Consider the following 17,407-nt stretch of genomic DNA (forward strand, 5'->3'; position numbering starts at 1 on the left):
TAATGAAGTTTCTTTTCATCTTAATCGTTGTCTTTATTTCACCATCAAATTCAGGTATTATCCATTGTAGCCAACATGTTGTTAGTTAGTAAACCAAGCGAAAAGATGATAGGGTGATAAAAGTGTGACTGCTTTTTTTGGTGGAGATTGCTGTTTCTGTGAAAGGTTTGAACCCAGGAGTCTTTTCATAACTAGGCGAGGCATGATCGTCCGGGTGATCGTAGTCCTGAATAGAACTGTTGTTGACAGTGACTGCCGTTTCGACAACCTGTGCGGTGTCGCCATCAGAGTTAAAGTGAGGCGTTTCACGTCCTTTGATGGTATTAAATTCTGGTTATTGACCTGATTGGTCAACTAGGTCACGATCTTATTGGTCGTCTGTCAGTTAAGCCGTGGTGTTATTGTCAACGAAGACGTGATACTGACAGTTCTAAGCTTAACGTCACTTCTGAAGTCTCCAAGTATAGATCGTTTACACTCATGTGATCAACAACTATGGAAATTGTTTATTGTTTTGTTTGCCATAAGTTGTACAAAGCAAAAAAAAAACTAATTATTTAAACTCTCATGGCGTGGAAGCCCAAGAGAAGCCACCGGGCGTATAAGGAATGGGCTCCCTCAGTTAGATAATTAGAACAAAATATTATCATAATTACACATGGGAAAATCAATGGCAGAGCTACAGTAAATCTTAAAATAAATATATTAGATAGTCGTACTAATCATAGTTCTAGGCTAAAAAAAGCGAAATGACAAAAAGAAAAGAAAATGAAAATAAAAGAGCAAAGGTAAAAAAAATATATGTCTTGGAACAAAGAAGTTTTAAAAATGGGAACTGGAGCTGAGAACGAGCAAGGGGAGCGCTTGCGCGGGGAAATGAATAGAATAGAATCGAATAGTATTTATTTAATGTCGAGGACGAGGGAATTGAAAAATGGGCACAAAATAAAGAATTGGAATGAGGTTACTAATAGGGCTGGGGTCTAAGTTAGGTTTTATTTCCATTTTTCATTTTCCTGTTCCCCGTGCTGGTCTGGAGTCCCCCGCTCCCCGTTCCCCATTTAATAACATCCTTCGTACAACGGAGCTGGCCCTGTATTTCGCTCGTCTCACGTGGGTTCCTAAGGAAATATCACAAAAAAATTGCTGATGATAAATTCAACGATAAAAGAAGAACCCCTTTTTACTCTAAAAATCATTCTTTAGTCGACTTTGTTGAGTAAGAAACCAAGCGGTCCCTGCTATTACATCTTGCCTAGACGCTCACACAATTGCCTTCTTTAGAATCAGCAACTGGTCAGCAAAGCACATGTGAGCAATCGTACTACAAGCTAGGATGTTATCAGGACAGACGATGGATAAGGGCCATGTCTGAACTTCTTATTAATGACAGGGACCCTAGATCAGCCAAGTACGGAATGCCAGTTGATTGGCACAACTGGAACGACTACCTCCAGAGGTTTGTAACATCTTGTCATTGGTACCAGACATCAGTTTATAGTAATAAGTGGAATACCGATTTTTCTATCCTCTGGTTAACGTATAATAGCGAGGTTAAAAAACTTGAGATATCGTCAATACCATAACAGTACATCAAGTACTTTGGTCACCACGCCTGTTCATAACGATTTAAAAGTGTCCAAAAAACATAAAAATTAAGCTTTTTGGCAAGATAACCAATTCTTCTTTTCAGATTTTGAATATCTCTCTCTTTTAAGCTGATAAATATATTGTTCTTTTATGACATAACTTAGCCTTGCTTGTCGCTGTGCCCAGGCAGCCTTGAATCATAGTTACACCATGTTTGGTCTCCAAAATTACGGAGAATGCTGGTCAGGATCAGATGCATGTGATCAATACTCACGACATGGAGATTCAAAACTGTGTATTGGTAACAATTACACCATGTGTGATTTAAACGATGATAGGGAATGCATTGGAAAGGGTAATGCCAACTTTGTATACCTGTTACTTGAAGGTAAGCCTTTAAGAACTCTTGGTTTTACTTTATGTTTTAAAAAAAAGTTCCTTTTTAGTCCAGATAACCGGAACAAAATATTAGCCAGCAAACAACGAATAGTCAAAGTGCACTTGTAGAAATGAAAATACAGGAAATGCGCGCAAGAGGGCGCTTGGGAAGGCACAGTAGCAATAATAAAGTTTCAAATGGAATATTGTAGAGACTTGATTTCTAAATTGGGCAAGGTTCAAAGGCTATACCTTGGAGATGAAGGTACTGTAAAACACACAAACCCTTGAGACTAACATCCCAGCAATGTGAAGGCTGCGGAGTATTGCTACCCCCTGGATTGGATGCTTGTCAGACTCAGGCTAGGGTTATCCAGGGAAGTATGGCCTCGGGAGCGGGAAAGATGGGGCAATTCCGGAGTTCTATTGGCTCTCTGAGTTGGCAAGATAGGCCTATGCATAAGTTCATTGGCCATATAATAAATCCTAATCTGATGCATGTTTAAAAGCATGAAACCTATAAAAAATCGAAGCTTGGCCAATATCCATTCCTGATCTTGACTTCACGCTTTGGTCAATAACACATATTAACCCTATTAAGACTCGGCTTTGATAGCCTTTGCTAGCTTAATTTTTGGCATAATTCGTCATTAAGAGCATTATTTTTATCTATTTTCTGAAAAAAATCACTGCCAGATTATAACTTGCACTTTTGCTTAGTTTTGTAGCTCAAAATTGTCATATATTGATCATGGAACCACATTTTTGGCCCGGGATTAGTGTTACTGTGTTACTTTTTTTATCTGCCTATTGTTACTTTAATGGGGACTGTGTCCTACACGGTGAAGTGGCCCAGACCTCTTTCCACAGGACTTAATTGGACTCAGCGCATGTGTATATTAAAAAACATTATCTCGGTTACCCAGATGGCTTGCTGGTTGTTTATTGATCAAGTTTTTAATTAAAGTTGTCGGACAATGAACTATGTACTCGTAAAGTTTCTAGATGTAAATAGGGTAAATGTGTTTGCCAATGACTTGACATTTGCTGCGTAGTTATTGAGGTGTTTTTCCCAAATTTAATGTAAAAAGCAGACGCATAAATTATCTCCCACTCTTTATACCTTAGGAGCTAAAAGTTATGAAGAAAGAACTAACCGTGATATAGATAACAGACGAGACGAGTTAATCCGAAAATGTACCAGGAAATTATTCCTTTTAAACCTTTACCAAGATAGTCAAATTACGCCTTAATAAACAACTTTACGGCCCCAAATACAAAACATAGATTGAACAGGAAAATAATGTTAATTAAAATTTTTTAAAATTCTTTGACGCTCTGTTTTGCTTCTTTCTTTAGATTAGGTCTCCTTAACCAGGAACCAGGACGCAAAGAAAACTGAATGCTTGGAGTAAAGAGGGGAGCTAGAAATTTAAAATTCACTGCAACAGCTTGCTTCGAATTCTATGTTTTTTGGCGGGAAGCTTAATTTACAGAATTAAATAATAATGTCGGAATACTGGGTGCCTCAATGCATTCATCATTTCAATTTTCTTTCATAGGATGGCTATAAACGAACTCATAAAACAAACATTGTAAAAACAGATTATTTCGATGTGATAATTTTGAATTAGGGTTGGTAATTACAAACCGCTTTTTGAAGTTGTTTATTAGCGTGTTCTTAAATACTTTTAATTAGCTGTGAACTTCACAACCGGTAAAAGGGATGGTTATGAGGTGTAACTAAATGGATGCCTTCCATTCGAAACACTTATTCCCGGTAGTTCCGTTTTATTGCCAACAAATCACAGAATTATTTTCAAACAACCACAGTCGTAATATATTGAACGGTATTTCAATGACATGACTTCGTGAGCAGTAAACCAAATTAAAAAGATGGCATCTTCCTTTTGAAAAGTACAGGGCTAACAAAAGTATACATTCATAGAAACGCGAAGAAACAGACAGAAGCTAGAGACATCAAGTTATATTTATATTTTTTTTCCGTAGATATATCATCGAAATGCAAGCACACACCCTTGGTTTAAGGTGTCAGGGTATTTATTATACAAAACCTTTTCTGAGTATTTGGCAAACTTAACGGAAACCTAGAATTACTGCTAACTGGAATTGCCAGCCATTGCACCAGAATTCAACCTGTTAAAAACATGACAAATCCGAGAAAAGTTGATAAAAAATTACCAGTTATTACACAGACTACTTAAGGAATACATGTAACTCAGAGACTATTCAGAGGTTATATCTGTAATTCTGCAATCATATTTTCATTCACAAATTAACGCAGTGTTCGTTTAGTCCTTTGATTTTGTAGTTACAGCTTATTCAAACGGTGCGCTAAATGCTTATGTTTATTGCGGTGTGAACTTCTAATGCGCCCTTTCTTGTATATGGCGTCTTTTTCATCCACTTCATAAGTATCGTGGTTTTCTTTTGACCTATGAAATCAAACAAAAATCTACGGTTAAGTAAAAAATCACTTTAAAACTTGAAAGATGTTGTGGTTGTGGTGTTGTGTGTGTTGTTTGGTACCTGATGATTCTTGTGTTGTGTTTGTTGTTTGGTACCTGATGATTCTTGATGTTGCCACCGAAGCCAAATTTTTTTAAAGTCAAATGAATTTTTAGTTGCCTGAATTCTTTTTTTGTTATATTCCCTTTTCACTCAAAATATGATTATTTTTTCCACACCAAGCACCTTTGATAATAGTGCGATAATACCATTATATGAAAGTGGAAATGATCCTCGCAGTTGAATAAACAACCTAGGCGGTTGCAACAGACATTGACCTGAAAAAATTCAGGCATGACCTGGAATCGAACGCTGACCTTTGTGATGACAGGACGCAATGCAATACCATTATTGTCGCATTATAGTGATCTAGGGCGCACCGAATTATCCTTTTCTGAGGAGGAATCTAATTACTTTGCTGAGAAATACAGTAACGCTGATGACGTCTAGCCTTTACCTAGTCTTTATCTCATAAATAAAGAAATCTTATTACGATAAGATCATGTGCTATTTTTAGAAATTTTAATCAGTTTGAAAGGTTTTTAAGTTATTTTTTGGTCGATGAATGTCTTGTTTTGATTGGTTGACCACAAACACAAACTCCACATTTCCAACGTTTTCTCTACTTTTTCTCCTCCTTTTCTATTTCGCAACAGGCTACATAGAAAAAGACAGGCTTAAGCCAAGCAAAACAATCCCAAATCAAGGCAAGATAAGGCACATAATGGAGCAATGTTCTCTAAGAAAACAAAGTGACGGCAAGGCTTATGACTTGATCATTTGCGAAGTAAGAACCCTGCGTGTGAGAAACCTTGAAGATAAACCGTTTCTGTGTTCGGGTACGGGTAAATTACCCTTACGCATAGCCGTAAATACGGGCCGGTAGATTGCCTCTTACCCCGGAGAAACGGCTAGGCTACCGAGTAGAACGGTAACGCTATTACCATATCTGGAAAATCATGGTTACCTCTTATACAACTACGTACGTGGCAAACATGTTCCCCTATCCGTACCCGTAGGCTGAAAAGGCGTATCTTGAGGTCACTAAAAGTATTTTACGATTCCTCCGCGAAATGAGGTGAATTCGGTACACCCTATGCTACTCAGATGACCATCTTTTTGGTTAGATGAAATTATAACAACGCTCGAGGTGTTTGTTCACTATCTTGTCAAAGGTAAACCAAACCACCTATATTAGAAACAGGGTAAAAATATGGCTATAGACAACAGATTACTAATTAAATAATAAATTATGAAAATTTTAGTTCTCTTTCTGAAATAGTACAGACAGTCACGTTTCTTTGGCTGTTGTGATTGATGTTAACAGGGGCATCCAATGACTGTTTTCTGTAAAATATTTGTTTGAAGAAGCCAATATTCCCTAGAATTTCTGTTGCTTGAGGACGGCTAAAAATTTCTAGGGGTGCGTTCGATTGGGAAATCTGTATTTAGATTTTAAAAGCCGGATTTCGGATTTGCAACCTAACGCGAAATCCGAAAACGGATTTCAACGCTGCAATATTTGTTTTTGGATTTTCCTTTTTACCGTTCGATTGGGAAATCCGAAAAAGGATTTGAAAAACTGTCCTTAGGAACAGCGGCCTTGCATGTGCACGCATAATTAGTAAAAAGAAGACCGCTGTTCACGAGAACAGTTTCCAAATCCTTTTTCGGATTTCCCAATCGAACGACAAAAGGGAAATCCAAAAAATCCGGATTGGGATTTCTTAATTGAAATCCACCCTGAGGACGGATTTCGCGTTCGATTGGGAAATCCGGATTTAGATTTTTAAAATCTAAATCCAGATTTGGATTTAGATGTTGATTTTCTTTTTCGCACTTGTTTGTCCCTCAGTACGTCAAATGAACTTGTGGAGTACAGTCGTTTACGGAGCTCTGTCCCGTTTTCAATGTCAAAAATTTCGCCCCCGATAAACGAGGAGACAAAATGAATAAGGATGAATAAGGGAGCGTCTTCTATCCCCGTCTGAGGAACCTGTAAAGTTTACTTCAAAGGTACGAGGGAGTATTGTCTGTGGTACGTTGTTTATCCATCTTGCTTTGGTGAAGCAGTAAAGGAATTCCATGTACTCAGTTGTTTCCATGATGTAGTCCTGGCTAGTTACGTTTTAATTTGTGCCATTATGAACCTACTCTGTCACGTTTTGCTCAGCGTCATTAGATAATTTGATGGTGTCCTTGATAGACAAAAATTCTCCCCACGCTTATTATGGAGATCTATTTTTAGCGTCATAGCCCAGATCGTTCTTGTCTCTTTAGTATGGCTGGTGTTGTAATCAGTTGTCACATGTTCAGAGCCGAGAAATTAGTGGTCACTCACGTTACTTCAGTGCACATTCCACAGGCTCGCTTGCACATCATACTTATGGTTCCTATGCTTGCCGTTGGAGCATAGTCACTGCAGAAACCACGGGAAGCGTATTCACTGCAGTCATCTGAATAATCCTTGCAGTCTACAAAGGAAGAACAATTTATACATTAGTAATAATGCAGATATTATCAATAAGTTATTTTCATAAGCTAATGGGAAAGAAAGATCGAAATGATTGAAAAAAAATACAAGAAAAGAAAACGAAAAATCCAAAATGTCAAGTCATAATTCCCTAAAGTGTTTCAAATCCCCTCTCTAGTAATTAATCATGCTACTTAACAGATCACCGGTCTAAAGGGGGCATAGGTTTTTTTCGCTGCTGACTCGGCAGTCTCCAAACAGTTAAATTCTCCCACGCACCATAAGGCCAAGAGCAAGTCTTCGCAAAATTTGGTCCCGAAGAAAAAAATTATACAATTTTTGTATCTTTTCCCTCTTTTGAAAGGAAACCTCTAGTAAGGGACATGTTTTCGTGGTCCAAAAAACTCTGGGTCTGGTTCCTCAGAAGATGGTTATTAGTTTTATCCACAATTAAGCCAAATTTTAAACAAGGTTTTCTTGTTTTGATACTTTGAAAAAAAAAAAGAGAAAAGAAATGATAACACAAAATGTTACTCTAAGCAATGCATAGGAAGGTAAATACAAAACGTGGAACAAAATTTTAAACCTGGATTAGCGCTGATCGGCCTCAGCAACCGGACCAGGCTTTAATCTTCATTCAGGGGAACGAAAAAGCGTTAAAGAGAAGTTACAGGATTTGGAGACATTAGACACTGGTCACCCAGCACAGGTGAAGGATTAAGAGCTTAGTACTGCACTAACCATTTTCTTCGACAGTCATCTTGTCATATTTATATTCTCCATAATTTGCTGGGTCACTGTCAATGTCCAAATCCCCAGTTAAAAGGTTTGACGTAGATTGGATGGGTTCATAAGCGTCTTCTGTCTCCTTGTATTTATTATTATGTGTATGATGAGAATGGTGGCTGTTTGCCATCTTAAGAGATTTTGATTGTTCGAAGTCGTATTCCCCACTGGTTTTTGTTATTTTTTTCGAGTCGGGTGGACTATCACCGGTGGACTGTTTTATATGGGCAAGCTGGTGATCTTGATGATGGCGGTGATGGCGTTTAAAACCGTCATCGACGTCATCAGCGTCTCCCTCCTCCTCATTTCGAAATTCACTGGGGCAGTAATCGCATAATTCATGATGACCTTTGAAAAATGACAAACAAGGCTTGTTTAATCAATTATCGTTATTTTGGATATAAGCATAGAAATTTACTTTTTTCGGCTAATAAATCAGGCAAAGCTGAAAAGCTTTGCCTTAACTAAACATTTCCTTATGCAAATGAGCTCTACCAGTTAGGAGTGAACGGTTTTCTTCACACGTGTAAAAAGATGGTCCAATCAGAACGTTTTTCTTTTTTTTTCATATGTGAGAAAAATGATAAGTCCAGTCAAAAGCCACAGTGGCTGCGCGAGTTTCGCGCCCAATTTGCCGTTTTTTTCTGGTTGCCTGGAGCGAGTTGTCTCGCTAGTTGTTCGAAGTCATTAAGCGAGAACATTCGTTGATCGGAGCCTGCGTTCATTGATTGGAGTCACAAAAGTGTCTTGTACGGTATTTACGCACTTTTCCGGACTGCCATTAGAGGCCATAACCCTTACCACCTGTTACGGCTGAGCTCATGAGCTCATCCCTCGTAACAGGTGTGCCTTCGTTGTTCTTGAATCAGAAATTTTACTCGTTCCCTGCGCTCACTTGTTCGATTTCTGATACGTCAACAACGTGCGTAAATACCGTACGCGCTCACTTTCCACAATAGTTCTATATTGAATACTCAATGAATCAAGTAAGTGAGGATCATTTTGTGTTTTATTTGAATTTAACGCACCATTGCATTGTTTTGAACAGGTTATTATTTTCAATCAACAGAGAAGTAGGTCATTATTGCGAATGATAACCTACTGTTTCACTTCAATGGCCAATAATGAACTGATATATGTCTAAAATATTTAAAACACAAAGCTTAACTTACCGTCATAGCAAGGACGACAAAAATGAACGGATATACCTGCGATCAAATCAAGAACAAAAAGCTAGATCTTTATAATACTATATGTGTATGATTTTTTAACGGTCTTCCACAAAAGCAAACAATCCAATGAAGAGGGGTAGGGAGGTGTTTAAGGGAGATGAATTGGAAGTGCTACGCAACTCAAACCAAGAGTTTTCCCAAGGACGACGCCATATGTCGGTTACGCTTGTTGTTTGTTCGCTATTGCTCCAAGAGGTTCCCTTCAAGTAATGTGGTTCCCATTCGTTCATCATTATCCCTCTTCAAATCGCAGCATTTTAATTTTTATTTCTTAATTAATATCTTAATTGGCTGATTAGCAATATCAGTATGTCTACCATCTTCGAGATTACCATAGTAGATTTACGGGCTTACCTTTTAAAATCTTGGTCACAACTTGTTGAGCGGTACTGCCTATCAGCGCGTAGTCTCCTCTAAAAATATGTTCACTGTGTGGAAAACTTGCCATAGCATGGAGCTGCAGCTTACTGTAAAGGTTCCCAACACCAACACAGAACATTTCTACACTATGCGACCTAATGTCCATTGAGGGCGTGATGACGTCATCGATAGACCTTCCTGCTGCAACCACCACTAACGCTCTCGGAACATGAGCCCTCCCTGAGCTACTGAAAAGATAATGATGTGCCACGTGTAAACCCCGTCCGATGTACGTGCCTGGGCCGTCTGTTCCTGGGTACTGCACAGAGTTCAACGCTTGATCTATGTTTTGTATATCGAAGTAAGTGTGGAAGTTGAAAATCACAAAAGCTTCTAGAGAAAACACAACAACTCCCACTCGTGTCATATGATGACCGATGGAGAAAGAATGAGACACGGCGCTAACAAAATTGAGAATTTGCCGAAAGTTCTGTTCATTGAGAACGGCGGAGGATCCATCGATCATAAATCCCAAGTCCAAAATTACTAGAAAAAAAAAGGAGAATAATAAGTAAGTAATAAGCTCATAAGCAAACGAAGTTAATTCATATTGGTAAAATTACCTTCCATTCCTCTAGCTCCTCCCAACATTCCTGCACCACCAAATCCCCCGCCTACTCCAACGCCACCCATTCCAATCCCTATACCTCCACCCATGCTTCCGCCACCCCCAACCATTCCACCACCACCACCACCACCTATCATGCCTGCACCACCTCCACCCACTACATTTCCACCACCGCCCGCCATACTTCCGCCACCACCTGTATTACCGCCGCCTCCTATCATACCCCCACCACCTCCTGCATTTCCGCCAACTCCTATCATACCCCCGCCTCCTCCCGCATTTCCGCCAACTCCTATCATACCCCCACCTCCCCCTGCATTTCCCCCAACCCCTATCATACCCCCACCCCCACCAACATTTCCTCCGACCCCAATCATACCTCCACCACCTCCTACATTACCACCTATTCCTACCATACCTCCGCCACCACCTACATTTCCTCCACCTCCTATCATACCTCCGCCACCCCCTGCATTTCCTCCAACCCCTATCATACCTCCACCCCCTCCTACATTACCGCCGCCTCCTGTCATGCCCCCAACACCTCCTACATTTCCTCCACCCCCTATCATACTTCCACCTCCCCCAGTCATGCCTCCACCACCGCCTATGCTCCCTCCTCCTACCATGCCACCACCCGCTCCTCCCATGCTACCCCCTATTCCGGAAGTTCCACCTCCTCCGACAATTCCTCCAACTCCGACCATACTGCCTCCGGCAGTTCCTGATAAGAAAAAAAGAAAGGAAAATAACCTTAGAACAAAGAAGGGTATACTCGTTTTCTGGTTTTTCGTTTTTCTCGTATACTGGTTTTCTAACAGGATTTTGATTTTGGGACTGATTTAGAACGTGTTGTTTATGTTCGAGACGTTTCCTGGGATGCTGATACAATATTTCGAATTTATATGTAGCCGATTTTTTGAAAACCAGCCTAAATTTGCAGTCATTTCAGTGAAAAGGCGTCAAAAGGCAGATTTCTTAAACCCGGGATGCTCCAAAATCATAGTAACGAAGGAACGCTGGTATGAATAAGCTACTACATTTATTTCATCATCAATATCTTAAGGAGAGTGTTCTTGCTTTAAATAATGGCCCTTTAAATGTGCCGTTTTATATTAGACAACATTACTAGGCTCTCTACTGCATGCGGTGTTATGGCGATTCAGCATACTAAATTATGTCAACGAACAATCTTTACAAACAAAATGTTTTTGTTATTGTTTAAAAGGATCTGAATCCTTTAATCATCACACAAAGAAAAACTAGATTTAGATTTTTTTCTATGAAGCGTTTAAGAATTAATAAAACAGATTATGCCTGGCCACAATAAGTGTTTACGATAGCTTTCATCTCACGCTGAAATTACTTTCATGAGCAAGTGAAAATGGAGACTGAAGCTTGAAAATTGAAGCGTTTCAATCGAAACGTCGTCGTGTAAATTAGATACAGTTTAATATATTATTCCAAAGCGTTTTACTATCTCACGTAGAACAGACAATGACATGTAGAGGAGTTTTAATTGTTTTCTTGTCAACGGCCGTCACCGTTAGGTGAAGTTAATCATTAAATCGTCATTTTGTTAAGTGGCGTCTGGCTATAATGCTGTCATACTTCATGTGAGCGTTACTTTGGGTATTTTGCAACCGTTTTTTTGGATCCTTCCGATTAGTTCCATGCTCATGCGCATGCAACTCACCAAGAGTTTGTACCGAATTCCGCTCTTATTTGAATTATACCTTAGCAATTTATTATTACAAGCCATAGAAGTTTCAGATGATCCCAATCATATTCCCAAATGGCATTTCTTGATGCATATGTGCCTTCTTTGTGTGTTGGCCTGGAAGCATATTGAATTGGATGATATTTTCTGGACGGCAACCAAAAGGGACCATCATTGCCATTTGTATGGTGAACTTCATCTACAACCCTATCCTAAGCAGGGATTGAAAATAACATTCCCTGGCATCTTCAAAAGGGGTGGCTTGGAACTACTACAGCTTAAGTAGATGGAGAAGAAGTTGGCAGTCCAGGTGACAGGACTAGGACAGGGATTGTCACTGATGTGTGAATTGGTGGAGGATCAGGAGAATGTACACCCACATGCGTGTTCAACTCTGCGATGTCCTTCATCTGCCTTCTGTCAGGTGGAGATCTCAGAAAAACTCCCTTTCCTGTGGTAGGCGCCTCATCTAGAGAGAGTTTTTGCTTTTAGGCCCCATGAATGGATCCTCATAAATGTCACTTCCATGCATTTCCCGTCATCGTAGGGACCTTCATGCTAACTACTTTAATCACTAAAATCTCTGTGTATTAGAAAAATTTCGGTTTATATTATATAGTTTACATGAAATGTTTTATAACCATACTACATACCCTATTATATTTTTACTGGCGTGCATTTTCTCAACATCTGCGTATTCCCAGTTCGCGTATCATTAAGGAATGCATATGCGTAGAGTATAAGTCATATTTTGTACATGATTTGACAATATAATCCTTGACTCATTTGCCTTTCATCATTGTTTTCCAGGCCTTCGAGTCCGGAAACAATATATTTACAAAAAACAAAGTTTCCACGTAGCTGATTTGGGCCCTAAATTCAATTGTTCTTCGTCGTTTAGTTTTATGCACCAGAAAAAAAAATTCTGAATTTAAACACTCAGTGACTACGTCGACATTTAAAAAAAAAAGCGGATCCCATGTGGATAATATCGATAATTGCAAATGTCAGCCGTCGCTTGTCCTAGTACGAGTATGTATATGTTGGTCTATTGTTTCAGTGTCAGTAATAATTGTTTATGAAGGATGCGGCAGTTACCTTGACCAACGTTTTGTACTCTGCAACTAGAAGCTGACGGCTGGCATAAACATAAATGTGGTAAGTACAGAGGCCTTATCGTGCATTCCAGACCCAGTCCAGTTACTCCTGCGAGTTAAAATTGAATTGTAACATTCGCATTGAAAAAATGATACCCTACTTTATTTGTGAATAGATGTTATATAACATATTTCATGTCTTACATATCTAAAAAAACTGACTTTTGTTAGATTTTGCCTCTTAGCCTTATGCAAAAGTGGTTTACAGAAATCTCTCAAAAGTATAATACATGGAAAATGCGATGATAACAAAAATTGAAACACATTTTATAAAGGAGAACGAGTGTCACGATGGGAACTAACTCGTCTTCCACTTTGTTCGTGTTTGTTAGCTTTATAAGCCTCAACCAGTTGGAAAGAACATTGCAACAGCAAGTTAAAGAATTCATCATTTACTTTTATCGTCTGTGCTTTTATTTCATTATATTTATTTTCTTTTTAGAAAAATGTCTATAGGATTATATAATTTCCCCGGCCTTTGCACTAGCAAATGCTGCTTCTTCAGAACTAAGCAGCTGGGGTTATTTCAAATCTCCTAAAAAAAAGCAAGAAAGGGTCTCGAATGTAACACCAAAAGGACAACTTCACTGTAACATGACGTAATCACGGAACTGAGACAATGTCTTAATCAAAGCCCACATGATCTTACCATCTTTTAGACCGGCCCGGTCTTGAAGACTGTATTTATGCCATTTTAGCAATACGGTTAGGGATAACCAACAAATAAATATTTGTTCGCCTATTCCCCCCGCTGGATTAAAAGCAAGTTTTGGTTTTCTTTTTTCCTGTTTGAATATTACGTTACAAAATGTCGTAATTGCTAAAATTTTGGAATAAAGCAGCTGACCTCCTGTTCCTCCAGTGGACCCACCAACCCCAACTGCACCATTGGCACCATTTCCACCTGCCAGGCCTCCTCCTATTCCACCACTTCCACTGGCACCTCCGATGCTGCCAACGCCTCCGATGCCGCCGGCTCCTCCAATGCCACCTGTTCCTCCGATGCCAGTAGCTCCTCCGATGCTGCCAGTTCCTCCAGTTCCCCCAGTTCCTCCGATGCTCCCGGATCCTCCAATTCCGCCCGCTCCTCCGATGGCCCCAGTTCCCGCGATACCACCAGCTCCCCCAGTGCCACCAATTCCACCGACGCCAGTAGCTCCTCCAATGCCTCCTGCTCCCCCAGAGCTGCCGCCTCCTCCGATGCCTCCGGTTCCTCCTGCAAAATATTGGAATTAATCAGAAATAACATGGAGCTCATGCATCTTTGCTAAAATATAGACTAGGCCAAAACGACAACAAGCGGGAGGTTAACCGGCTGGCTATCTCAAACATGTAGGGGAAAAGGTCACGCAATCAGCGGAAGTGGGAATCGTTCAGGGACCCTGAATCCACCCGTTAACAATGTGGGTAGGAAACGTCCTGTACTTGATGGAATACATCACATAAAACCCGGCAATGACAAGAGTTTGGAAGGGTATTATTTTTATCAATGAAATAATTGCAATTGCTGCGGCCAATAAAGAAATAATCCGTAGTACACTCCTACCTGACTCCATAGTTTTTATCTCTCTTACTTTTCTAACGCCCTGGTTATCCTCTAGACTCGTTGACTATTTATGTTTTATCTTTCAAAAGAAAATTACGTTTTTTTTCACTCAACTTGAACACATTTGAGCGTGTGTCTGCTCAGCCCTTAGTTATTAATACTCAGGGATTTTAAAACTGAGGTAAGAGTGTAAACACCACTGCCTTCCTTTACTCATATTAATCGAACATTGATCTATACTATGAAACAGCTTTTGTGTTGAACCAGAATCTATTAAAATATTCAAAGCGAAATGAATCTCAGAAATCCTGGGCAACATAATGAATCCTTAGGATAACAGGGAATTCCATGGATCAAGAAGAAAACTCTTCATTTATTTTAGAATTTGCAAATTTGGATTTTTATCTGCAAATTCAATCAAGACTTAAGTGACAGAGCAATGGTCTACGCACGGCCTCTAAAAATTTCCTTTCATTTCTAAGCTTTCCCGACGCAGACGAAAAAGTTCATTCACATTTATAGGAAGGCATTGTAGACCACATCTGCTCTTTCTGTGAGCATTTTATTTGACTTTACTGATATGCTATTTTCTTTCTAGTATCCATACATCATTAAAACACGCACGACCCAATACATCATCAAGACACACAGAGGAATTTCACTATGTATCCATTGTATATCTACTACCATTCAAGTGAAGATAATCATCTCTTTTTCTCTGTTTCCACTCAAGGTAAACTCACCTACAGTGCCCCCAATCGATGCTCCCCCTTGATTTGTTCCTTCAATACCGCCTATTCCCGTAGCTCCCCCTCCGCCTCCCAAATTCCCTCCGCCAGTAGTAGATCCTGATGAACCTCCAGTGCCCCCACTAGCCGCTCCTCCTTGATTTGATCCTCCAATACCGCTTATGCCCGTAGCCCCCGCTCCGCCTCCCAAATTCCCTCCGCCAGTAGTAGATCCTGAAGAACCCCCAATAGCCCCACCAGGGCCACCCACAGAGCCTGTTGTACTACCTGTGCCACCTGAAATACCACTACTCCCTCCCGATGACCCACTTACACCACCTGTTGAGCCACTTATACCTCCTGTTTCAACTGACGATCCACCAGCCCCCGTTGACCCACCAACCGTCCCACCTGTACCCCCAGACACACCACTACCTCCCGAATTCCCTCCGCCAGCAGTAGATCCTGATGAACCTCCAGTGCCCCCACTAGTAGAGCTACCCATAGAGCCTGCTGTACTACCTGTTCCTCCTGATGACCCAGTAACGCCACCTGTTGAGCCACTTACTCCTCCTGTTTCACCTGACGCGCCACCACCACCTGTAGACCCTCCAACCACCCCACCTGTACCAGCAGACGCACCACCCCCTGCTGTGCTTCCTGCAGAACCCGATGATCCAGATATTTGTCCTGTCGAAGATCCTCCTGCAACACCACTAGTGGAGGCTTCAGCAGCTCCACCTGCAGATCCGTTCACTGATCCTGTACGAATGCACGAAAATATGTCACACTCCTTAAAATGTTAAAAGAGGCACAGTTCCTTTTATCGTGTTCGATTAATTTCATTCCTAAATGTTCTTTGAACGAAGGGATATGGATTGGATGGAGTTGGTGATAAAATTGTAAATGAGTTGGTGGTAATCAGAGCATCTTTCCTTTAGGTTAATTTCACCTCTTGCATAAAAGGTCTTGTGCTGCAAGCATGGGCATGAGCGTGTGATGAAGTAAATACTTTCAACAATATACATATCGTTCATCCCACTTAAAGCAGATACAGTTTTGGGGAGCACATTAAAAAATCCGTGACTACTCAATTTAATCTTAATTTTCTTCTGACTCGCGTAATTGCTCTAAGCACAAGAAATGGTCAACACAAACTGCTACTTAGTCTCTGTGGCTTCTCTGTTTACTTATCCCAAGAAGTGTGTGATATGCCATGAAATTCATTCCTTGGTGAACGAAACAGGCAAATGCGTTCTCAGTACCCGCACTTTACTAACCGGTGAACGAACGATTCATGTTGAATTACTTGAAATACGTCCTGTTGAAGATTTATCTACCTAAACCACCACTCTGAATCCTCCTTTTTTCTGGCACTCCCACCTTATCCACTTACACTCTCTACTCATATCGGTTATCCTAAAATCCCTCCTGTAAAATATCCAGCGACATCATCGGAAGTTGTTCCTCAAGATGATTCTTCTGAAACTGTTGACGTTATGCCTCCTGACCCATCTAATGAAGAGACTCTTGCAACAACATCACAAAAGCCGATCAAACGAGGTTCTCCTGATGAAATTTCAATGCTTCCTAATACGCCACTCAACGACCAACGCAATTTGCCATTTACGGGGCCTCCGCAAGCACCAACTGATAAAGAGGGTGTGGAACCTCTAGATGGAGTGATAGTGTTTCCTGCTTCTGCTTTTGAAGGTTCATCCAAACTGTCAGTTGCAGGGTCTTAAGAAGCAGCATCTAAAGAACCAGACGTGGAACCTCCTGATTGATTTCCAGTGTTCCCTACTCTACCTGATTAGGTAGACAATTTACACCTGTCGATGATTCCACTCGAATAAACTCCGACAGCACCACCTGACGAAGCGGATGGAGATAATCATAATGGAAAGCCAGTGCTTCTTACCCCACTTAAACTACCAGTTGCAACTCTTTCACAAGTTTGAATTGGTAGGGTTTCTTGTTCAATCTGATGGAACAGGAATCCCACCTGTTGAAGACTTACCCAAACGGCCACTCAAAGTGCCTCCAGCTGCACTTAACCGAGGACGTGGATGCAGATCCTGCAGGTGGACTACCGGTGCTTTCTGATCCAGCCGTTAAAGACTCAAACAGACTGCAAATTGCTTAGCCCCCGGCATAGACACCTAATTAACCGGATGAGGATACTCGTTATAATTTCCTATTGTTCCCTGTTCCAAATGATTACCCAGGTATTCCACTATTTAATCGGAAACTATTACTCTAAGAGCTTCCGGCGACTGG

The 17,407-nt window shown here is 40.5% G+C and overlaps 2 protein-coding genes across 2 annotated transcripts in view; one reads left to right on the forward strand and one right to left on the reverse strand.

Annotated features, from left to right (window-relative positions):
* The first annotated feature begins 1,266 nt into the window (after window positions 1-1,266).
* LOC140940325 (uncharacterized) lies at window positions 1,267-3,450 on the forward strand. The gene is made up of 3 exons (XM_073389266.1): window positions 1,267-1,459; window positions 1,755-1,978; window positions 3,328-3,450. The coding sequence occupies exons 1-3, from the start codon at window positions 1,368-1,370 to the stop codon at window positions 3,330-3,332; spliced, it is 321 nt and encodes a 106-aa protein (XP_073245367.1). The 5' UTR covers window positions 1,267-1,367; the 3' UTR covers window positions 3,333-3,450.
* An 850-nt stretch (window positions 3,451-4,300) lies between these two features.
* The window catches only part of LOC140932618 (uncharacterized), a 28,858-nt gene continuing 15,751 nt past the window's right edge, over window positions 4,301-17,407 (reverse strand). Inside the window, exons 13-20 of the mRNA XM_073382133.1 lie at window positions 15,143-15,889; window positions 13,701-14,069; window positions 10,062-10,700; window positions 9,343-9,894; window positions 8,929-8,964; window positions 7,712-8,104; window positions 6,839-6,971; window positions 4,301-4,424 (exon numbers count right to left, since the gene is read on the reverse strand). Coding sequence (XP_073238234.1) covers window positions 4,301-4,424; window positions 6,839-6,971; window positions 7,712-8,104; window positions 8,929-8,964; window positions 9,343-9,894; window positions 10,062-10,700; window positions 13,701-14,069; window positions 15,143-15,889 — 2,993 coding nt within the window. The remainder of the gene's footprint in view (window positions 4,425-6,838; window positions 6,972-7,711; window positions 8,105-8,928; window positions 8,965-9,342; window positions 9,895-10,061; window positions 10,701-13,700; window positions 14,070-15,142; window positions 15,890-17,407) is intronic.

Source organism: Porites lutea, chromosome 1 (assembly GCF_958299795.1).
Source record: "Porites lutea chromosome 1, jaPorLute2.1, whole genome shotgun sequence".
NCBI lineage: Eukaryota > Metazoa > Cnidaria > Anthozoa > Scleractinia > Poritidae > Porites > Porites lutea.

Coding starts and splice junctions, on each gene's coding strand:
- LOC140940325 (XM_073389266.1), top strand. CDS start 1,368: ATGTCTGAACTTCTTATTAATGACAGGGACCCTAGATCAGCCAAGTAC. Junction 1,460..1,754: donor TGGAACGACTACCTCCAGAG/GTTTGTAACATC, acceptor GACATAACTTAG/CCTTGCTTGTCGCTGTGCCC.